General features: G+C 43.0%; 1 protein-coding gene across 1 annotated transcript in view; it reads left to right on the forward strand.

The window, feature by feature from the left end:
- melt (ventricular zone expressed PH domain-containing protein melted) overlaps positions 1-16938 on the forward strand; it is a 143696-nt gene extending 126758 nt beyond the window's left edge. Inside the window, exon 17 of the mRNA XM_050169736.3 lies at positions 191-16938. Within this exon, the coding sequence (XP_050025693.1) occupies positions 191-406 (216 nt within the window). The 3' untranslated portion in view covers positions 407-16938. The remainder of the gene's footprint in view (positions 1-190) is intronic.
- The last annotated feature ends 6981 nt before the right edge of the window (positions 16939-23919 follow it).

The raw sequence follows: 23919 nt of genomic DNA on the forward strand, positions 1-23919 counted from the left end.
AGCACAGCTGGCTTATTTAGGCCATTTACGTTTTGAGTCTAGAAATTATTGATCAGGTCAGCAGAGAGAGAGTTGACATCAGCAGATACCTTTTGCGGCAGGGTTTTGCACCAGGTAGAAGTGCTGTTTCGTTGCCCTGTTTGCGCACTCATTATTCTCATCTGTGGCTGCATCTCTTGTTGTGTCTCAGAAGGATGACAAGGAAGTGCAACCCATTGAGGTGAGCCAGATCAGAAGTGTTCGCCCGATTGGGAGCCGGGGTCGCAACATCCCCAAGGCCTTCGAGATCTTCACTTCTGACAAGACGTTCGTGCTAAAGGCCAAGGACAGCAAGAATACTGAGCAGTGGGTACAGTGCTTGTCCATCGCCTTGGCTCGGTCACATGCTAAGGAGGTTGCTCACTGACAGGGGAAGTCTTGCGTGAGGCTTGAAACTTGACGAAAGATAATGCACACACAGAGCCAAGCATTTTGGAAAACAACATGTCAGAGTATGAGACAAGGCAAATAACGGACATGTGCTACCGTTATTTGCTTCTTTCGTTTTTGCGGTGCGGTTCTTCACTATGCAGAGTTACCAACCAACCCAAGGAGCTTTTTGTTCTCATGAAAAGCTGTGTATTCCACAGGAAGGGTTGCTTGTCTTCCATCACCTTGACATTCTTGTCATGCAAAACTATATATATTGTGCAAGTTTGAAGATAGTATTTTCAAGGTTACAAAGCTTCTGCAAGCAAGATGCAGTTGATGCGTTTATGTATATCTGAACACCAGTGTGCCTCTTCATATGATGTTTACAGTTAATTGTAGCAGGCACCATTTTGCAAGCACTGTATAATTATTGGTCCCAGCTTTCAGGTTGTACAGATTTATGATGAGAACTTACGCCAGCCATTCAACTCTTGAACTGTTCCTTTAAAAAATTGTGCTGAATATCCGCATACATTTATTCGTCTTAATTTTTGCGCCTGTTGTGATTTCAAAAAGCTACATATGCAAGGTCATTGGAAGTGCATGAGAGTTTGAAGCTGGGCTATACTCCATTTAATATTTAGTAGTGTGCAATGCTGTGGAAGCTATGCAACAAGTTTACTAATCAAAATTTATAACTCCGTGTGTTTTGGGATCAAGCTTCGTGGTTGCACATGTTCGCACAATCCCAGTGCGAGCCTGTGCATGAGGCACTGTGATGGGGTGCAGATGAAAAATCCGAAGAGGAAAACAATGATGTGCAAATTGATCTAAAACACCTTATTAACAGCCATATACCTAATACAGTTTGTTCATTTTGAAGATATAAAGCTTTTTTCATTTAGTACTGAGCCTAAATAAAGTACAATCACACCTAATTGCTGGTAGAAAGCACCAAACTATTTGTTTGTGCGAATGCAGCTGCAGCAAGAAGTCTTGCTAGCCTTCACAGCATTGCATGCTATGTATGAAATGGAGACTTAGTTTGTTTTCGTTCAACGTGGCATTGAGTGCAGGCATCCTGTTCATATAACTGATCTGTGCTGTTAGCCATGTTGAACCTTCTTGCCATTGGAAGCTTATTTTTCAGACATATCCATAAACAGTCTGCTTTGTGTGCATGCTTATATCAACCACCTAGGCTTTTGTTTTTCATTCAAAAGCATGTGCTTGGCATGCTACAGTCCACACCCAATGTTGAGATACCTTATTTCATTCAATTTTCATTGTCGCACCAGGGGAGTCCTTCCATCTATAGCATCATTAAAAACAGGAATAGGCATGACTAGCAGCATGAGAGGTGCTTGTGTATGCGGACAGTGCAAGGTTTATTCCATGTTGCAAAAAGGGTGGTAGTTTATATCTTGTTAAGAAGTTTTTTACTTTCTAGGATGCTATATGCCCCTAACTGCAAAAGTCTTTGCATCATGTGATCGGCAAAAATATATATATATATATATATATAGGATTGCGGTTTTATTGCAGCCAATGTAGCTGTGCTTGTACGGACTGTGTAGGCTTTCCTGTGTGCGCACCACAGAGCAGTGCTGTTTTCCACACTGAGTTGCAAATTGGTTGGAAAATTTTGCTTGTTTGTGACTTCTATGTTACGAAAGCTTTTGTGGTTGGCTGTAAATGTATTTTTTTTTTTTTTCGCTCCGTCTAATTTACAATGCACGTAAGGAGTAGAAGGGGTTGTGGAATTTGAAGCCCAGATTACACGTACGTTTGCTGGCCTGTGCAAGCTCACATATACAAGGGGGGTGCTTGTAAATGTGAGCACATATCTGCACATCTGCGAGGGGGGTGCTCGTGGAGGCAGAGAATCTGTATCAAAAGGTATAGACACTTGCGCTGGCTTGTGTTGCCTTGAGCCATGTGACCAGCAGAGATTAATCTGAGGACACAGTTGTCTGAGCAGTGTCTCACCCATTGCGGTATCGCCGATAGAGGGCCCGACATGGCAGCCATCGCATCTGTGTATCTGCCGTGGGATGCAGACCAGCCTGCTACTAGGCCAGCTGAAATTATGTCATGGGAGGATGCGCTTTCTGATTTCTTCCCTGCATTGATTTTGCTACCCTGCATTGATTTTGCTACTCCAGAAAAAGAATTTTTATGGCTTTGTTAAGCATTTAGTAAAACCTCGCTAATTTGATTGTCGTTAATTTGGAAAATGAGATAACTTGTCCTCTGGTCCCGGCAGATGTATGCATTATTTAATGGAATCGAATTTGGACATATTCAGCTGCACAGGGGTTAAATTGTACAACTCTTTGAGCTTGGTGAGTGCGAAGCGCCACGATAAAGCAAAAGCTGCACTAGCACCCAACCAAAACAAAGCAGCAGAGTTACATTGCCTTAGTCATCAGCGGACATTGTATGTGAACGACAGGAACACCGGAATGCTTCGCGACTAGTGCCTTTATAGCCTTTATTGCATTTATTGCAGTACACAACACTGAATTGTCCGTGTGTCTTCATAACGGGGTACTAGCCATCCATGATCATGTTGATAACGATCACGGTTTCGTCCACAGTGGTTGCAGCAAACAGTAGTTTCATTATACTCGTTGTACGAGTCAGCTGCGTGCTTTCAAACCTGCGTGGTCACCATCCATGATTGCATCGATGGCGGCCGTGGTTTTTTCTGCAGAGCTTATGGCAAACAGTAGTTTTGCTTTGACTAAGTGTGATGGTTGTGCATGCAATGTCACAAACACTGTGGCAGCTGTTGAGGATGAAGAATTCCAGCTACATAGCAATGGATGGACGATCTGTTGGCAGCCAGCTCACTGGTGAAAAAATAATTAGGATGTGGTTGTGAAAAGCGCGTCTGGGATAAAGGCGCATGCCGCGGCAGCACTGCAAAGGCACTTACGAGGCCTTCAGCACTGCAATCTCTAATCAGTCATGAGGGGAACAGAACTACAGCTTCCGCACAGCTTTTGTGTGAAATAGAAATATGTATTGCTGATTCATTCAATAAACAAAAGCGCATTGACAAAATAAGCAACTATTTATTTATTTATTGATACCCTCAATAATTCTACATACGGTTAGTTCGAATATTTTTTTGGTCTCGTGAAAGCCAAATTAATGAAATTTTCATTAAGCTCAACACAAAGTGATGTCTGACATCAGGCCTGGCGTGTATCCTATGCAGATGCTGATTGTCATTCCTTGCGAGGCATGCAGGCACGTAAACATGTAGAAGTGCACTGGCATGAATTGGCAAGCATACATGTAATCTGGGCATAAGGAGACCCTGAAACACTTTTTAAGCATAGTAAGAAAATGTTGCTAATCTGTTCATGAGGCTCCTGTGAACGTGTGAATTAGATATTATTGCACTGAATGCAATAAGGAATTTACAATCTCATGTCAAAAGCTGGAAAAAATCACTTGCTTTCACTTCCGCGTTGTCGTCATGCAGCATTGCAAGCAGCTGGACCCACAACAGCTATTGGCTGATTTCATGATTGTGAGAACATTCTCAGTAATGCAGTTGGGGCTCATTTCAGTTAAATAAATGAAAAATATATATGTCTGGAGTCTGAAAAAGACACAAAAGCCATTTAATTTTAGCACTGCCAGTGTAAAAACAACAGTTGGGCGTTGCTATGTTTGCTGCATATGGTTTCCGAGATAAAAAGCATCGCACAGACACTGTGGCCTCCACGGAGTGCCGCCACGAGCCGTCTTGCATTAAACATTTCAGAGCGGCCAGCGGGGCATTGGTCCCTTGTGCCCCCTTGCCATCATCCCTTTGTAGTTGCCAGGATGCTTGTGGAAATGAAAGGAGAGAGAAAGCGGTTGATCGGTCTGGTAACTATGCCTAACTTCTCTTGTGCTTGAAGAATAAAAAAAATTTTTGCGGCAGGAGATTCATGAGGTGACATAATTTAATAGTGATGCCATTTTATGATTAGTTATAAAAGTGTCTCAGGGCCCCGTTAATGATTTTTTAGAGAGAGCTGTGTTTTGTGCCATTGGTCAGAAAGAAGCCTGGCTATGCTCATCTCGGGAAAAAAACAATGTGTCATACTTTTAAGACCAGTGTGTACATTTAAAATGGTAATGTTAAAGTTGCACTCTAGTTATTATTTTTCCTACTTGCTGGCAAGTAAGTTGGTGTCTTTTGCCATTGTATAAAAATAGTTACAGTTACTGTCACTCACTTCCTTTCCACTGCCCTTTTATTAGTGTTTATCATCACAACATGTATATTTCATGTCAGATTTTTAAAAATAGGTACAAGAGACACATCAAGGCACACATCAACAGTAAAAAAGTTGATCCAACATAACCTGCAATTGTTGAACTCATTTTCTAAGCACTGCCCTGGTTAGCCGAGAACTGTTCACTTTTTCATGTTGTTTCTTTCTGAATTTTAAAAAGCAGTGTTGCTTTCTTTTTTATTCCATATTTGCCATTCAACCATGTGCCCACAGTGTTTATACATTGCTTTCTATGTCAGTCGGATCCCTCTTCTCTGTGGAAGAGTGCTTTGGTTACAAGTTTGTGAGGTCTAAATGTGATGTTTCACTTCTATTTTAGCACTTGCACTTTTCTCTGTTTAAAGGACACGAAAGGGAAATATTAAGTCAAACTGAAATAATGGATTATTGCTCAAGAACATCTAATGTGTCAATATTATTGAAAAGAAAACCTTAGTAACCGAGGAATTGAGGCATATGTACAAGCCGACTTGAGACTGTAACAGGACATTCTAGTACTAGCCTGATGACATAGCAACTCCTTACTATAATTCTTTCGCTAGTACTCAACCACTAATAATAAAAAGATCATTGCATTGCATTATAAGATGGGAGAAAATGATACTTGTCCAGTTATGTTTTATTCTTATAAAAAATAACTCATTGGCATTGCCCTTGGCAATGATGCGGCAGATGGTCAAAAGGTTCAGTCCTTGCTTGACTGTACTCTCTCGTGTTCATAGTTCCTGTATTATGTAGTTCTGTGGTTGTTATGCTATCTCATGAAGCTCGCATGAAAGAGTCAACCACAAGCACATCATATTGAAGCGCCAACGATGCAACAGAAGAACCCTGTAGCACTGTCGCATCTCACTGTGGAACTATATCTACGTTTATAAAATCAAAAATGGTGCATAGAATGGGACGAGAAACCGAGACAGACACCAGCACACCATACATGGGCATGACATCACGGGGAAAAAAAAAGCTAGTAACAAGCTTTCATTGTTGTCTGAATAAACACAATCGTATAGCCATAAAAATATCTCAAATGTGCCACAAGGCCAATGTTTTAACCAAAGAGTACTAGATCTACTGTATTTACTCGCATAATGATCACACTTCTTTGTAAAAAAAATGACGCAAATTCAGGGATGTGATCATTACGCGGGGGAAATTTTCCGCAAAAAAATATATATATCTTTTTTTTTATGACAACAGGGCGACAAACACGCAGCTGCCGCTGTAACAGTGCAGGACACCAAAATGAAAATGGCGGCCTGTGGAGCAAGCCAAACGTGCCAAATGCAATTTGGCGCGTTTTTTTTTTTTTTTCTTCTCATGTGTGCATTGCGTACATTAAAACAGTTTCTTCTGTGTCAGTAATGAATAATATCGCTAATATCGGCAAGTTTGCGACAGTAACGTAGCCATGTCCACTTTGAGGGGACGGAAACAGAGATGGTGGCACTTAACTGCCAGCGATGTAGAAACACATGGCAGGCATGCTGCGAAAACTGCGGCATTTGTCTTCACTACTATCTTAATACGGCGCGTTTCCGGTAAGCGTGGGCGAATATCTTAGCTTTGTTACAAACATAGGCATATGAATAGGGTACACTTCTAACATATCAGTGTAAACGTTGTTACTATCGTTGCCGCTCGCGATTTGTTGCGTGCCCACAAGTGCAGACGAGAGGAATTGAAAGGCGCCTTTTTTGTTGTTGACCACAACCATTATAAAGCCTACAAATAATAAAGCCAAGGCAGGTTTGGTTGTAGCTTTTCATGGAAGTGTAGAAAGTGATGAAAGGAATGAAATGGGGCATCTGCTTAAGAATGTTTGGTGTGTGCTGTGCTTGATATGTGTTGAAGAGTCGTTCGCATAGCATTCAACAGCATTCGACAGATGGTAAGCGCTACCATCATTAGTTAGACTTGGCACACGACATATCGCTGCGACAAGTTTGAGGTGCGATCATTACAAAGGAAAGAAAAAAAATTGAATTTCCACGACAAAATTCAGGGTTGCGATCATTACACGAGTGCGGTCATTATGCAAGTAAATATGGTAGTTTTGACATGCCGTCATCGCCAGTAAAAATGAATTCCATGCCATCAGTGGTAAATGCCTTGGCGCCATCTGATGTCTGGAAGTCAAACCACTTTCATGACTCCATGGCCTCCGAGATTGTGCACGCACATGCAATCTCGGATACTTTGTACTCAGTATGAAATGAGACGAAGCAAAGGCCGATTTTACCATTTAGTATTTCTTGCTGTCACAGAGAACAGCAAGTAACGATAGTGAATTCGGTTAAAAGCAGGCGCACTGGTTACTGTTATGTTGTTATGTAATCGTGTGATAAAGGACGGGCTGTCTCGTGGAATTCCAGTCAACAAGCGCAATTTTCGGAAGCAGCAGAAAATGCTGTGTACATGTGAGGTCTTGGAATGCTGTCGTTTGTTTCTTTGCTTGGTTTCTGGCCCTGCTGTTGCATTTTAGGAAGTCATCAAATGCAGTCATCGACTAATAATTTAGAATTGGCAGGGACTGCCTGAAAGTCTGAGTAATCAAGAGTTCTAAATCATGAATTTCTCCGAAAACAAATGTCTTTATTCCACAAGCAGCCAGAAAACCTTGTCAACATGTTGCTGTACTACATACGCATACGTGCTACCTGTTCTGTCAGTATTTATTAGGTTTGTGCACATATCAATTTTATATTGATGTGCCAATTTTGCCTCAAGGTGTGGTTTCACGGCAGCATCGCACACATTTCCGTGTAACTATTTCAGTGGGCTATATGCAAAAATTTTTGTTTCTTTTGGGGTTGTTGTATTTGTGGCTGTAGCTTATATGCAGAAAAATGTGCATAATAGTTGTTTTTAATGCTTAGAAAACTTTTGAATACTGAAATTCAAGCTGTAACAAATATAGAATAGCATAATATTTGACGAAATATTCAAAAATATTGAATATTTACACAAGCCTAGTAGTTAGATCATTGTCATGCTGTCGATCCATTTGTCAAAATACAGTCAGTGTATGCACCAATTCTTCATCCCCTTGCAGCGTGAACAAAAGTCGACTGTGCTCCAATAGGCAAATGATTGCAGGTTTCTTTAGAGTCGCCGTTTCACAGCACTTCATTCACATTATTACTGCCCTAATCGACGTGACATAGAGGGTGGAGTAGGTGTCATTTGAAGCTTCTTGACAATTCTGAGTGAGAAAAATTCATAACAGCAGGCAGTGAAGTCACCTGACACCGTGTTGCTATTTAACTTGTAAGGGAACAAGCACTGTGCATGCAGAACACACACAACAAATCGCCAATGCTGACCTTTTTTCAGAACTTATTTCAAAACTCATTGGCTTCACTAGGGCTGGCTTGTCTTGAGGTTTAGGCATGGCCAGAAACTACTGGCTTTGCTATTTTAAATTTCAAGGAGGCACATGCAACATATCATAACAAAAACAGTTGTGCAGGCGAAGTCTGAATTATAGAAAAACGTGCTGTAAGGAGACCAAAAGTTTTTAAGTTAGTGATTGTTCATGCATTCCAAGGTGGGATTTCTTTTTTCTTGAAAGTTTGCTCTGTAGCATAAAGTGTACGAAGCATGCTATGTGTACATGGAACTTTCTTTTTGCTGTAGCTAATGCTCATGCCTGTGCCCCCCACCAAATTTTCATTGCGCTGGAGTCTGTTTGAGCAGAATCCAAGGTGAACTTACAATATTATTGTTCTTACTAGCCGCTTTAGAACCTGACATTAGCCTCCTACAGTTCCGTTAATTCGACCTTGATGGGGCCAGTAGGCTTTACCGAATTATCGAGTGGGTCGAGTTAAATGAGATGCAGGAAAAAGAAAAAACGAAATACACTGCTGGTTCATTCGGCAAGACTTGCCCGGTACTAGCACACCCCCAAAAAAAACACGCACCCATTTTATATGGGCACAAAGTAAAAACACCTATGTAGAAATAACATTGAAGCTGCTAAAGAAAGTAGAAATTTAATGTGCACTGATAGTTCAGCGAGAAAAACTGGCAAGGATCTAATTGTATTTTCCGGTCTATAATCGCACCTTTGTATAAGTCGCAGCCCCCCCCCAAAATGGCAGTTTTCCCCCCACAAAAAATATAAAGAAAACGTATATAAGTCGCATCTGTGTATAAGACTCACCTGTTCATTCGTTAAGCGATTAAAAGAAGTACAGTGACATTTCAAATCGTGAACGCAGGTTCGCTCCAGGTGCATTTCTGCCGTCGTGGTCGCCGTGATGTTGCACATAAAGTCTACATCGTCCCCGCGCGCCGTATGCTGCATGTGCAAGTGAAAGCATGCGAAAGCGTAGTTTGCGCTGCAGCACGCGCCGTATCTTGAAAGCAGTCTGCAGATTCTACAATTTCGGAGTCTGTACTCGCGGTCAGCCTGCAGCCGCTTGCGTTGCTGCTCCGTCCTTCTCACACAGCTCTCGGTAACCCGATCACGAGAAGAACCCGGTACCTCCATAGCGGGCACACAACCTGTAGCAACAGCCAGAGAATGTCAACCCAGCGCGCTTCGCGTGGCCATAGCATCCAATACAATTTTTACGTCAGTTTCTTAAAAAAAAAAAGAACTAAAGAAATAGAAAACGTATATAAGTTGCACCGTTCTATAAGAAGTATGAACGAAAAGTTCCTAAAAAAACTCTACTTGTACACCAGAAAATATGGCATGTGTTAGAACCATGGCAGCCGTTTCCTAAAGTCAACTTTACCACACTGTTATTTAAAGTCAGCTTCGCCGCTATTCATCTGTTATGCGGTAAAGCATACAAATGCCACAAAGGCGATTTTGGTTTTGTATCCGATTGCACCGTGCAGCCAATTTCTGGCCCAAAACAAAAAAAGAAGCATGCATGTTATAATAGAGTAAAAACCGTAGTCGGACATTGTGAGCTATGGTCATTGCTTGGAAATATTCCTAGAGAAGGGCAAAAATAGGCATTTTCCACGGGATGTGATGCATGTTCAATGTCCTGACTGTCCCCTAAGGTCCGCCGAGATAGACGTTGCTGCTAAAGGAGTCACTATTGGGGTTACCATAAGGGCCAAGCACATGGGTGCTGACTGGTCAAGTTTGAATTATCTGGCAAAGGCCGGTTTTGGGATTGAATAACAGAAGTTCGGCCCATAGAAATGCATGGGTACCGGCTGGGACTTTCAGTCATTATTGAATTAACTGAAAAATCTAATTGGCCATAGTCGAACTTATGGAAGTCTGAAAGCAGTAGCTGTCCAGCTGCAAGACTATCTCAAACTGGAGCCATGCTTTGAAGCTCACATTATATCTAGTAATGCTCTTACTACAGGAAATTACAATTATTTATGCCAAAAGAAACCACTCTGACATTAGTGTTTCAGGTGTTCAGTTTTATGAGATAATATTGTCATCTAAAAGAGAGGTTAAAGGCAACTGCCCTCTGAAACTTAGATCTGATCGAAAGATCCTTTCTGTCATCATAAAAGCCATCTTTATGTTTTTGGTATGATGCCATTAATAATAGCCTGCCAATATTAATGCCTTTATATCAACACAGACTACGAGCTTTAGCTTGCCTCATGTCACTTCTGCAGGTTATTTGCATATTGTTAGCACTAAAGCTGTGTACATATTTTTTTTTTTACTATTTTACATACCGGAAACCTTACTATTTCAGTTCTTACTATTTTAATTACAAACAGGCTTTAGGGTCATTCCACGGCAACTGATCCAGACTTGGTGCTCGACCATCTTTGATTTCTTAAAAATAAAATCATGACTTATTGTGTCACTGTGACAAACATTAACCCCGTTTGCTTTTGGTGAAAAAATTTTTCACACTGTGGCCGCCATCTTAAATTTGCAAGCGGTCGCAAAACCTAGTCTAACAAAAAAAATGCACAAAATAAGCATTTTTACCAATAACTGAAATTTTTTTCATACATATAAAAGAGTTTTTTTTTTATATGTATATATGAACTTGAACTGATTTTGTTAAATTTTTGATTGAATATAAAACATGGAAGACAGTACAAAAAGGTGGAAATTTGAAATTTTTAATGAAATTTGATGTTCTTACAGTAGTCATTCCAGCTATTTCTGTAAGTTGTCCAGAAGGTGAAGAAGCCGATGAAAATGTTTCATAGATCAAAATACATAACGGGTGTAAACAAGAATATTCCAAACTTGAGAAAATTTGCTTTTTGAGGCATATTCAGCCGTCAGTTACATAGTGAAGTGGTCGTAGTAAAGATATGCAAAATAGCAAGTTGCACAGTACCATTCATTGGCATTGATTTCTGAAAGTTTAATCTGAACAATTTTTGTTTTAGGCGAGAAAATAATTCTGAAATTTGAGTCCTTGCGTTCAACCCCAGCGTTGCTTTTGTGCTGTGTGCAAGTAATTCATGGAATGTTGTATTCAATGACCTATAGCTAAGGCCCCCGTATGTTATGAGTCCCGACTGTGTAAATGTTACTCATTAGTGCCTTGAGATATTTTCCTGCACCTCTTCATCTGTCTTACGGTTTCCATATTTTACACGTGCTGTGTTGCATGTTCAGCATAGCATCTGCAATGCCATGAAAGCAAACCCACCTCGTCACACCTGCTGTCAAAGGGAAATGTTTTTGTTTATTAGTAGGCTTTTCTTCTTTATTCGTTATCACCAGAATACCATTTGTTTCTTGCATCAAGAGTGCACTGCAATCTCACTTACGTGTAAACATTTCTGCAGCCTAAATTCACGAGTTCGACAACTTGTACTCACTCTGGTGACAAGAAAAAATGCATGCAAGTTCCATTACTAACTTGGAGCTTATGACACATACTGCTTTAAGCCTGTATTTCTTAACTATATAGTACTATGTATTTCTTGCTAAGGTGCCTCTGATGGGTGCTGCCAGTATCTAGTTCTTTAAGCCTTGAGAATACGTCATGTGTGTTTTGTTATATTTTCTATATGAGGATGCAAACACAGTAATAAGCCGAAGGCTCGTCAATGTAACAAATGCATTACTTTTTACTCACAAACCTGGACCAGAGAGCTATAGCCCTTATCCATGCATACTAGGTCCTCTTCCTTTGTGTGCTATGAAGTGCACTTAAAGGTACATTGACACAAAACATTAGTTCTAGCTCGATTTATAAGCTGTACTACAGAAGTAGCACATAGGTTGATCGAACTCGGAGCAGAGGTTTGGTTTGTGTAAAATTATGTTACAGCAAAAGATGAATGGTAACACTACCTTCATGCTCCAAACGACTTCCCAAGGTGCCACAGTCTGTGTAAACCTGTGACACCTAGGGAGGTCTTTCATGAAGCTAGATTATTTGTAAAAACTTAATTTCATTGAATCAACAAGTAGAACAAATTTCAACCTGGAAACCTTTGCAGTTTTGTCCTGTATAGAAAGCACACAAACGTGTGAGAAGACTATGAAATTCCTGGCATGAAGCAATGAAATAATTGCTGCTATTATTATTTTTTTCCAGAGAAATTAAGAAAAATAAATTCAGCCTTCAATCAAGATTTTCTTAATCATTCATGACTTCTTTCTTGTAGCACATTTTTGTAGACAGAATAGCAAAAGAGCAGTGCACTTGGCCTAGCCTGACTCGGCACTTTGCTTTGGGGCCCCTTTAATGTATTGCACTGTGTCTCCAGTAACTTGTGTATCTTGCCTTATAAGCTGTCAGGCCATCGCCGATAGAATTTTGTTTTTCACTGTGTTTTTCAAGCAGCTTTCAGCAGCACTTTCATTATAAATCAAAAAGCAAATTGCACCACACTTTTCTCTGCTAGGCATTTGCGTACATTGGTTAATTGGACATTTGCTTCTAATGTAAATGCACAGCCTTCTGAAACTTGGGAGCTGTGTTATATGCATGAAGCTATAGTTCATGAACTACTGCCTTTGCTTTACTCTGTTTCTCTACAACATTTTTATAAGGGAGACTTCCTTCTGGCTTTTCCAATGTTAATGGGAGAGAATAGACAGTTCACCAATTTAGCCACCACTGTACTGGTTAACAGAAGCTGGGATCTTTTCGGACTGTAGTAAAATAATTGGTGTTCTTCAAACTTGTTTGTTTCAGAGCTCAAATTGTCCTAACATGAGCCAATAATAGGTTGAATTGGAACATTGTGTAGCTCTGGTAGTTCCATTGTTTCTTATCTATATAGTTGAGAAGGTGCTTTTGTGTGAACTGTGCGACTTGCATGATGTGTTTAATAACTCCCTGCACATTTGTGACCACTTTTATTTAGGATATCTGCTAATATACTGAACACACACTTACATCTATGATGTAAAATGTTTCAGTACAAAGTATTTTGTGGTTCCTATTTATTATTTGAATTGAACAATTATTTGTCTAATGCTGTGTCTATTACTTTTATCCCCTGTGCCCAGCTACCTTGTTTTGACATGTTCCTTTGCCTTTTGACTCCACTGGTAGGTATTGTGTCTGTACATTTAATCTGCCTGAATACTGTAGATAGGCTGTGCATCTTTGTCCCACCCTGCACCTTCACCATAGCCAACATAACTGATATAGATATGGCACTGCTGTTGAGGAACTGGTATAGGAAGCATGAAGTGGCATCTGCCCTGGAAAGTTAGTGTGATTTGAAATGTGCTCGTTGACCAAGCAAGCAGTTTCTGAGCAAGTCTCTTCTATGCTCCTGTCATGACATCAACATTGTAAAGCAACACTGCTTTATTTTATTTGATGTCTGTCAAATCTCGCTAAAAGCTAACAAGTATGCATTGTGAGAGTTTACCTTATCAGTAAGCTTTACAATGTCATAGCCATGCCGTTATTCCTTCTTGCAGTCTACTAGCATCCCTTTCCTTTTCTGTTTTTCCATGTTAAATAACATGTAAAAAGGCTGCTGTAGATATATCATCTTTATCACCCAATTTCCTTATATAAACTGCACAAAATTTTATGAGTGTGGCAGATACTAAGACATACATGGTGACCAGCTTTGAAGCTGCTCGCTTGATTAAGGAAACATATATTGCAGTCTTCATGTTTACTGCTATAAGCAATAGGGGGCACTGAAGGAAAATGTGGAGTCATGCTAGTTTTGTGAATAGGTATTTAGAAAAGGCAAATAGGACACATTATTGAAAACAGGATTTCAGTATGCCAGAATGGAATGTGAAGCAAAAGAATGGGGTTAATGCCACTTTCAAGTTGCTGGAGTAGCTCCTTGTTATGTCACAGGTAGATGGTTGCAGTAAGGAAGTCTAACACAGTGGAAACATTTTAGTGGCAGGCATATACCAGGATGTCAGGAGAGACATCTGGGAACAGCAGTGCTGGTGCATTATCCTGACAGTTTAATTGTTTGTAATGCACTAGTGTAGTTCTCAAAGTGTTCAAGGTAACCAGTGATTGCAATAAAATTCCTAGACGTTTTCATTGAAATGACTATCGCAGACTCGCCACCAGTGCACTGCTCACATTTGTGCTTTCAGGTGTTCCTCTATATGTCTGCAGTAGTACACATCAGTTTTATAAATGCTCTTAGTGGTTGGCTGTGTCTAGCTATTGTTAATATATTGGATAATTGCAGACCATTAGAAAATAAAATAAAATTGACCCTGACAGTTCTGGGGGGATTTAACTGCAGAAAAAAGGCACAAAACTAGTGGAGAGTGTTCCACAATATGTTGACACTATACAATATGACATTGCTGCTTTAGCTTGGTTGCATCACAAATTCAGAAAGGATAGTTTGGCTTCAATTGCAACTTTCTATGCTAATAAATTGCCTTCTGCTAAGAAATTTCCAAAAGAACAACCTTCCTGTTAAGCCTTTGGCATCCCTTTAATCAGGTAAGTCTAGAAGCATCTACCAAAAACTGAACTTTATAAATTTTGCATGTAAATGCCACAAATCTGTGTCAAGATCGACACAAACTGCCATGTCACCAGAGCTGTGAACAATGACACCATATTTTATTGGGGACGTAGGTTCTGTCAACTCTATCATAATCATGTAGGGGGTTTCTGTGTTACATTACTTGCTTCTATTTCTCTCAATCATTCAGTGTTTCCTCTGGTTCTTAATGCTTTAGGCATTTATCAGCATTTTCACAGGACCTTTCTTTAGGAAGACCTCAGTTCCTCTTGCCAAGTTTTTGTCCTTGTTTTCTTCCCAGTGTAGTGATGTTCCCTTCTCATCCTTATTTCAGCCACTTGCAATGTTATGAGAATTAACATTCTTTGCTGAAATCATTTTACTTGCTACAGCATTGTTGGTTGTATGATTTGGTTGTAAGCTTGCTCCTTTAACCTTGTTGAAATAGAGCTCCCAAAATGTCCTTCCTATTCTTCTGTCCTGCTTGAATTCTCTTTACCACCTCTCTTTCTATTCTGTGCTTTTCCTTGTAGCATTGTCTAAAGTATAAAAATAAGAAAAGTATAAGAAACCACTCTTTGGCATGGATCTTGACATGCCCCTGGCCAACACACTTATGCAGTGTTGTGGGGAAGGAAAAAAACAAACTTGCAAAAGCAATGGGCTGTGCCATGAGAGATGTTGGCAAAACAGCAGGTGCCAAAGGCTGCAAAGTGCATAGGTGGAAAAAAAAAAGGGTCTGAATTACTATTTGAAGCTGTTGGAAGAAATTTGACAGTGGTATTGCCCCCATCCTAGTTTAATGGCACCTTTTGCCCACTTGCTCTGGCTCGCGTCTTAGGAAATGTCGCATATTGTTTATGCCATGAGAGCAAGCTACAATTTTAGCCTGAGTTAGTTTTTTTTCTTTAGTGCCCCTTTATGCTGTAAGTTGTGTCACAGTAAAGAACTGAATTGAGCCACTGTAGTTATGCTCCAAGAACTTCCTTCAAATATCTTGGCATGTGTATATGTTAGTGTATGTGTTTTTGTTATCTTAACAAGACAAAAATGTGTTTGTGAGAATTGTATATAACATTATTTATTGGGGAGACTGTTTTTATGTATAAAATGGTGGTGAAATGCCGTAATACAATTGCAGTTTTAGTTTCGTCTATGCTGTCTTCCAGATTGTTTTTGGGGCAGGAACTTTTTTCCTCTATAAAGAAAGTTTTAAGGTATGTTGAGATTTTTATGTGTGTTTACTATGACAAGTCATGTTCAAATTATGTATATATATATTTTTACAGGCTGTTTCAGCTGACTTTAGCCAGAGCTTTAAAATATGCCAATGCACTCTAAGACGACGCTACCAAATGCATGTGTCTCACATCAGTATGTAGTGTGTCATGCTATTTTTGTATTTTGCTTAATTAGATGATTAGTCAAGATTAATTAACCAACTTGTGAAGCAACGAAGTTAGGCCGAAAATTCCAATTAAAAAGTTGCGCTTTGCAAAACGTCCAATTAGACAGTTTCTAACTCTCTATTTAAAGTTTTAGCATTTTTCAGCCTACTGTGGACGCCTGGAAAATAAAAAAAAATACCACGTGACATACCCGCTTGCGCGCCGTGATTGCATCGCTCCCAAACTGTCCGCGTACAAACGAACATAGCATCCAGCAGGGCGTGCGGCCACTTAAAAGGCGACAGGGCAGTGACGAAGGCGTTGGTTGTGTGATTTACGCCAGCGATGTGCTTTCCTCGCGACGGTTCATGCTAACGATAAGCAGACGCAGCGGCAGCACACTTGGCTAAATGCCATCTTCGTTTGTGCGCGGAACGCTTGGGAGCAGTGCAATCACAATGCGTAAGCGGGCATGTCACGTGGTGTTTTTTTTTGTGTGTGTGTATTTCGCGGGCATCCGCAGTAAGCCGAAAAACACTAATACTTAATAGATAGAAAGACAGAAACTTAATTCAGACGTTTTGCCAACCACTCTACAACTTTCTAATTGGAATGTCGTTCTTAGCTTTATTGCTTCAGAAGTTGGTTAATCAATCTTGACTAATGATCTAATTAAGCAAAATAAAAAGATAGCGTGACACACTACGTACGAAAGTGAGCAACATTCATTTGGTAGTGTAGTCTTAGAGTGCAACGGCATATTTTAAAGCTCTGGCTAAAGTTAGCTGAAACATCCTGTATATACACACATATTGTTATAATTGTACAAGTGCTCTTGAACTGCTGGTTTTATGGCAACTCTGTCATCTAATGAATGCTGTTTGCCAAGCCTCAGCAAAGTGCCTTTGGAATTCCTGCTGCTAATAAATGAATATTTTGGGATCACTGTATTCTTTTGATGCAATTAATTTATTTAAAGAACAATGCATGACTTCCAGATATCATTCCCCAAAGCGAATGCCAACTTGGGAAAAGCTATTCTTGGCTTCAGTAGCTCATAATTCTCAGTTGCGCAAAATGAAGGGGTTTGTGACAGTTTTGATGCTGGACATTTCCTGTACAGTAAGTTCCCATGGACAGCTTGACAACCATAGGCAGTATCTGCTGCATGTAATTGATACCAATGTAACAAAAGAACTGCGAGGCTGGAGGTGTCTGGAGGAACGTTAAAAAATGCAATGAAAGGCTTTGTTCTAATAATCCGTGCACCCTGAGACGTCAGTGGCACATGCTGCACAGTAGCAGTTGTTAGAGATGCATGCAAGATTTTTTTTTTTTTTTTGCAATACACCACCCGCTGCCCCGGAAAGGCGGTGGTCCCGGGTTCGACTCCCGGACGAGGACGAATTTTTCTTCAACTATGAGACTTTTCTTTCGAGGAACCCGTTTGGGTTTCCTTTGTAGCATTTGCTACGAACGGGTGGATGTCTGATTTTCCCTTTATTCACCACCCAAGTCTGTCTGCATGAGAAAAGGAGACTGCATATTCCACAGCAATTTATGAGCCATGTATCACGCTGCTAAGGTTAACCACTAGATTACTGCCAGATGTTATTCCCCAAAGGCATTGTCATAAGCATCCAGGTAAATCGTATTACCATGCTTCACTGACTTGACTGAGTCCGATTTCGCTATACCAAGTTATTAAGCTCTAAGTATGCACGTCCGGCTCGACCAAATGTTTAGCCCCAGCACTTTAGTCGCCAGATGCACTATGGCATGCCACTACGATTTACCACATTCCTAGCTAGTTGAAGCTGGCAATTGCTTCTTAAATTGGCGTACTAGTTTTTCTTTCGGTCATTTTGGATAGGTTCTAGGTGTCGTTACCAATTTATAAGGTGGAATCGCCATCTGGTAAAAAGTGGTCTGCCAGCACACAGGCCGCCGGAATCGGGGGCGCGCGCGCCACCTGATCTCGGAGACAGTTTCGCTACTGTGGCCCTACCGCCCTACGAGATCTAGATCACTTGCTCGATATTTTGCGCGACACCGCAGACGCACTGCGGTATACGGGGTGACGGCGTTTCTTGCACAGTGTGACAAGCACGCTATCTCGCGAGATTTCGTGTGACTCGGCACCGCACACGTCAACGTCTGCAGGTAATCGGAGCGTTCCTGGCCCTTTGCCGAGGCAGTGCAACCATATGGCTTAACGGTGGCTATTGAAGTTCCATAATGCGGTTGCCCGTGACGTACACAATAATAATTATTATTTCTTTGAGGGGGTGTGCTATTCAGCACCACATAATCACGATTTGGCCGCAGAAAATAGGCAAGCCTAAAACAATTATTGTCAACATTTATAGTTGCCCAGAGAGTAGGATTTCGAAAACGTGGTGGCCACCGCGATGCGACTAGCTCAAGGTAGGGACATATTAATATTGTCGGGAGACAACGCACAGCACTCAAATTGGGGCTAGAGTAGAGACAATCCCAAGAAAGGGCATCTTGTTAAGGCTCATTAACACTAGGTCAACACGACACGATTCCGGTCTGTCGACTGTCGGCGACAGCGTTTTTTACAGCGTTTTTACGGCTGTCGCCGGCAGTCGGCAGACTGAAATTGGTGTCGTATTGACCTAGTGTGAATGAGCCTTTAGCGGACGTCATAGAGCGCTACGGTCTTTCCCAACTAACCCAACCGGATCTTCCTACGCGAATCGGGAACAACGTGTCCAAGAAGACCTCCCCGGGCCTCACGTTCATGGCCATCCAACTGGACTAAATGCCACGAAGAAGAGAAAACGATCGGAAGCATAACAGACGAGAGAGACCGGACCAAGCGGATCAGAGGTATCCACGCTGGGGTCACGAAAACGATTGAAACGACAACAGAAGCTCCAGCTGCGGACGGTCACCTCTTCCTTCTCTGGGAAGCCCAGAGAGGTCTCACAAAAAGATGAAAGGGCAGAAGCTTAATCGCAAACTTAGATTTCGCATAGCCCAGCTAGCACAGGAAGCTAATGATTACTCGCAAAAGCTAAGCGACAGCAACTGGCGTCAGTTTAGCGACTTGTTTCGGGGCACGTTGACTACAAAGAAAGCATGGCACATTATTCGAAGTATGATCGACCCAGGAGAAACCAAAACAGTCGCGAACTGCACACTCGAACTGCTGAAAAACGAGTTTGAAGGCAAGGAAGCCGACATGAACGACAAAATTAAACAGATATACCTAGGAACGGCCCCGACCGGGCAGTCCATCAAGCCCGTTTACGAAGGTCAGGATCGATTAACCGGAGCTGGACACTCCCATGACCTTTGAGTAGTGTTATAGGCGCCGACTATAGTCGGCGACTACAACACTATGGGGGAGGGGGGGGGCACCAGGGCCCTCCCCATCTGAAGTGTCATTACCAACCAGAGTTTTGTCATCCACATCATTCGAGGTTTATTTTTACTTGCCTCTACCGTATCACCTAAAATTTTATTGGGGCTAATAGCTTAGTGCATAATTTTTCGCGGGCGTGCACGGCTTATAATTCATAATTTCGCTTTATTCAAATCCTGACATGACAACAGGATGACAAGCGCATAGAAGCATCAGCGGCAGCTGGCTCATCCGGATTTTCTCACTTCAACATTGTTTTATATTTCCAATGTAAACACGATGCTCATACACAATATATTTAGTGTATACGAAGGACAAAGTTTATTATATTTTTGAAAGATGAGGAGGTAGCCAATTAACAATAATTTCTGAAGGTATAGATAGCGTATGCCTAGAAAATGAATATATTGATGTATGTTAGCCGCGTTTCAAGTTCCTTTGCATGCTTTCTTGACCCTGAAAAAAACCTGCAGATTTCAATGACCCCTTCGGCAGCGTCTATTATCAATGGCGTGTACAACATAAGTACAACATTTATTAACGATGCATGCGGAGGTCATAAATATATACAGGGCGTCCCAATTAACTATGATGCACCAAAATTTTAAAAAAGTGCAATTGCATTTTACTCGAAGAAAACCTAGTGTATATTGTTTCTAGTACAGTGTAGTAGCTGCCAGTAATTTTTTTCAGTACTGAGATTTATTTAGGTAATTGTGAATAGTTATCTAACACAAGAGGTACTATCCTAATTTTAAAAGTGTCAATGAGGCATAACCAAGGGACATCTAGCTGTGTATTTCCAGCGACGTGCTATTCGCATACTAATTTTGTCCACCTGATAAATAAACTCTGCGAAATATGAAAAGTGAAATACCACGTGACTGCGCTTGCACCCGCATTAACCCGCATCATAAAGCAGCGCCCTCGAAAAGGCTGCCTCTGAGTTAGCCAGAACGAAATCAAGCAAAAATCAGCAAAATCTATCCGTCACGCAAAAAGTGTAATGCCTTTTACCTGGCAAAAATGCGTAATTTGCGAAGACATTGATCGCTATAATAATGTAAATGTAGATGATTGGTAGCTTTATAAGTGATAAGGAACAATTGCAAAAAAAAAAAATTGGCAGAGACGTAGTTAAGCATGCTTTGCCGTGGGAGTGCGAAAGCATATATATATATATATATTGTGGGAGATACGGGGTTCTCCTCCGTACTCTTGGGACAAAGGAACGACAACACAGTAGTGCAAACAATCACAAGGGCATTTATTGCACCTTTCATAGATCAATGCCTGCTAGCCGAGTTGCTATCCGCAAAACATGCCGATGGGCGCGCGACAAATCTAGAAGTCCGACTCTCCGCGACCGGGAAACGAGCGAATATGTTCGCCCCATGCTGGATCCCAACGCCTGGTCATTCGCGTGTACGGTCACGCGGACGGTGGCGCATTCCAAGGCGGCCACGCGAGACGGTCTCGCAGAAGCGTGGATTGGCGCGCGCGCACGGAACGTCCGGCGCGTTTGCCAGTCCGCCGCTCAAGACCAAGAGGCTTTCTTTCCCGCGCCTAAGTAACCCCGCCGCAGCGCAACACTAGCGCCATCTCTCGCACTGCGCTTCAACCACTCCGACCGCCGCGGGCGCCAGGCCACGCAGCGGGCGAAGCCGCCCTGCAGGAAAACTAGATCTCAGGGGAGGCGTGAGAGTCACGCATCCCCACATCCCCCCAACCTTAAATCACTACATATTCGGGCGAAACATTTCACACAGTCTAACATCAACACGTGCTTCGCGAACAAGGTGGTACATGCAACAGTGGCCGCGCCGAGGAAATGTCCACACGCTGTCCATAACATGCGAGCCGACTGTCCTTGGGTACACCGCTGGCGTCCGCCGGTCACAGCAGCAGCTTTGCAGACTCGACGGCACGATTCCAGGCCAGGACCCCGGAAACGACGACGCAGTAGTCGGTACGAGCAAGCGTCGCTCGCGCCGACGCGCCCTGCTGGGAAGAGCCGCCGTAGCTGTCGGTGACCGCCGGTTCCTTTGTCCGCCGCCGAGGGTTGTGAGCTGGATGCAGGAGGCCGCCGAAGTCGCTGCGCCGAACTGGCCACAGCATCACTATCGCCCGGGGTGACTCCAATCACGCTGCGTACACTCAACACACTCGGCAAACACTGCAGTAGTGCAAGGGAGAGGAATTCTGCATGCGCATCGCCCACGTGGTACGATGTTCAACTCGGCTAGCAAAAGGTCGGGCAGCTACTCAGATGCTAAGTTCACGTGAACGAAGCTCGCTTCCTTGAGTCGAACGAGTAATTTCAATTCGTGCGAGGCTAAATAGAATGAGGGAAGCAAAGTGCAACGCCTCAACGCCACGGTCCAACAGGTTGTGTGTGTCTCCACGTGCGGCAGGCAGCTTCGTAAAGCCTTAGGCCTAACGCGTCGCTACCCTGACAACAACCGGCATCCAAAAACAACACCCAAAATGAGCGCAAAACAGGCAGCCGCGAGGAGACGTCAGCTCTGTGAGGTGGTCCTACTCCGCTCGGTGCACACAGCATCCGAGTTGACGGCGCGCCCGGTGCCAGGCCGCAATACCAGTCAGCCCGTAGTGGCACCCGTGGCCCGCGGCCACCCGGCTCCCAGAGCCGCGACTTCATCAGAGTCAAAGAGATAGGAGAAGCTATTTACATAAGAAATTCGGACCACCCACGAGGCTTCCGTACTCACTCGCTTCAGGCTTGCCACTGCTCCGCGGGCGCTCAGCCTCGCTCTCCCAGGATGCAGACCACGTGGCTCTCGTACCAACGAATGCCATTAAAGAAAAACACTTGCGAAAAGGCTTAGCATGTTGACATGTTCAAACACACTACGGCCACCGCCGCCTCGCTCAAGAAAGCACGCCGCCGACGCTAGCGATCAAATTCCACGCTAGGCCTACGCTTCGGTTCAAACAAAGGTCTCGAACGAAGCAACACTTCAAATTATCATCCGATGCCCCAAGAGGTCCACGTTGGGCAGCCAGATGTGGGAGATATGGGGATCTCCTCCGTACTCTTGGGACAAAGGAACGACAACACAGTAGTGCAAACAATCACAAGGGCATTTATTGCACCTTTCATAGATCAATGCCTGCTAGCCGAGTTGCTATCCGCAAAACATGCCGATGGGCGCGCGACAAATCTAGAAGTCCGACTCACCGCGACCGGGAAACGAGCGAATATGTTCGCCCCATGCTGGATCCCAACGCCTGGTCATTCGCGTGTACGGTCACGCGGACGGTGGCGCATTCCAAGGCGGCCACGCGAGACGGTCTCGCAGAAGCGTGGATTGGCGGGCGCGCACGGAACGTCCGGCGCGTTTGCCAGTCCGCCGCTCAAGACCAAGAGGCTTTCTTTCCCGCGTAACCCCGCCGCAGCTAAAGCCCCTCAATTTTTCAAAAGTAGCGCCATTCTTAGATCTTTCCGCCACCCCGCTCACCCTGGCGCATCCTCCTCCACGCCTCCTGTCGCCCCAGCCTCCTCCGCTCCCCCATTGGTCAATCTGTGTCACGTGGAAGCAGACGCCGCGCTTTTGTATATTTTTTCTTTCCTGCGCGGAGCAGGCACCGCGCTTTTGTATATTTTTTTTCTTTCCAGTGCGCGCCGACCTCCATTGTTGGGCCTGCGCGACGAAAGCACGGCAGGCGGACTGACGGAGTGTGTTAGCGTAATAGAATGTGTAGGGCCGAGAACTTATTTGCGGTGCCATGCTGCTGCGCCTTCGGTTGCCGCAACACACACAGCGAGGGCAAAAAGCTTTTTGCGTTGCCGTCCGGCGGGCGCAACGCAAAAAGAAGTGTGGATTCGCAGGATCGGGCGGGCTGACTTCGAGGAAGTGGCAAAGGACACACGGCTTAGTGAAGTAAGGGCCACGGCTACTCATAACCTCTTATTTCGAGCCTAGTTCACGCCTTCCGCTTCGAAAAAGTGTGTGTTCATGCTTTGCGTGGTTTTTAGCGCGTTGTCTGACTTTTTTTTTTTTTTCGAATGTGCTCTCTTTGTTTCATGTAGTTTTGTCTTGCGGTGAAATGCACGCATCTGCAGCTGGCCTGTGACAGAAAAGCGACTTTATTCCGGGTGTGTTTTGAGCTCCACCAGAAGTTACCACATTCTCGACGCTTTTGCAAGGCTCAATAGGACTTACGATGCAGTCTTTTAGCTTCGAATGTACGCCCGCATGTATTGATTTGGTTTGTGGTGATTAACGTTTTTAACGTTCCGAAGCGAATAAAGCTAGGATGCAGGTCGTAGCGGATGGCTCCGGATAACCTTATCTAGCTCGCCTGGGGATGTTTAACGTGCACTTTGATCGTAGAGTCATACGTGGGCCGGTAAATTCCTCGTTGGCGTTTCATAATACTCGCGCGGGCGCGCTAGCGCTGCTTTAGAAGTTGGCGCCTCGGCGTGATTGTATTTCTTCAATAAATTTTATTTACTAGTTGTAACACGTTGTCATTATTTCGTATTACTGACGGCGCCTCCAGGGCACCAAAG

The sequence above is a fragment of the Dermacentor andersoni genome, chromosome 3 (genome assembly GCF_023375885.2).
Source record: "Dermacentor andersoni chromosome 3, qqDerAnde1_hic_scaffold, whole genome shotgun sequence".
NCBI lineage: Eukaryota > Metazoa > Arthropoda > Arachnida > Ixodida > Ixodidae > Dermacentor > Dermacentor andersoni.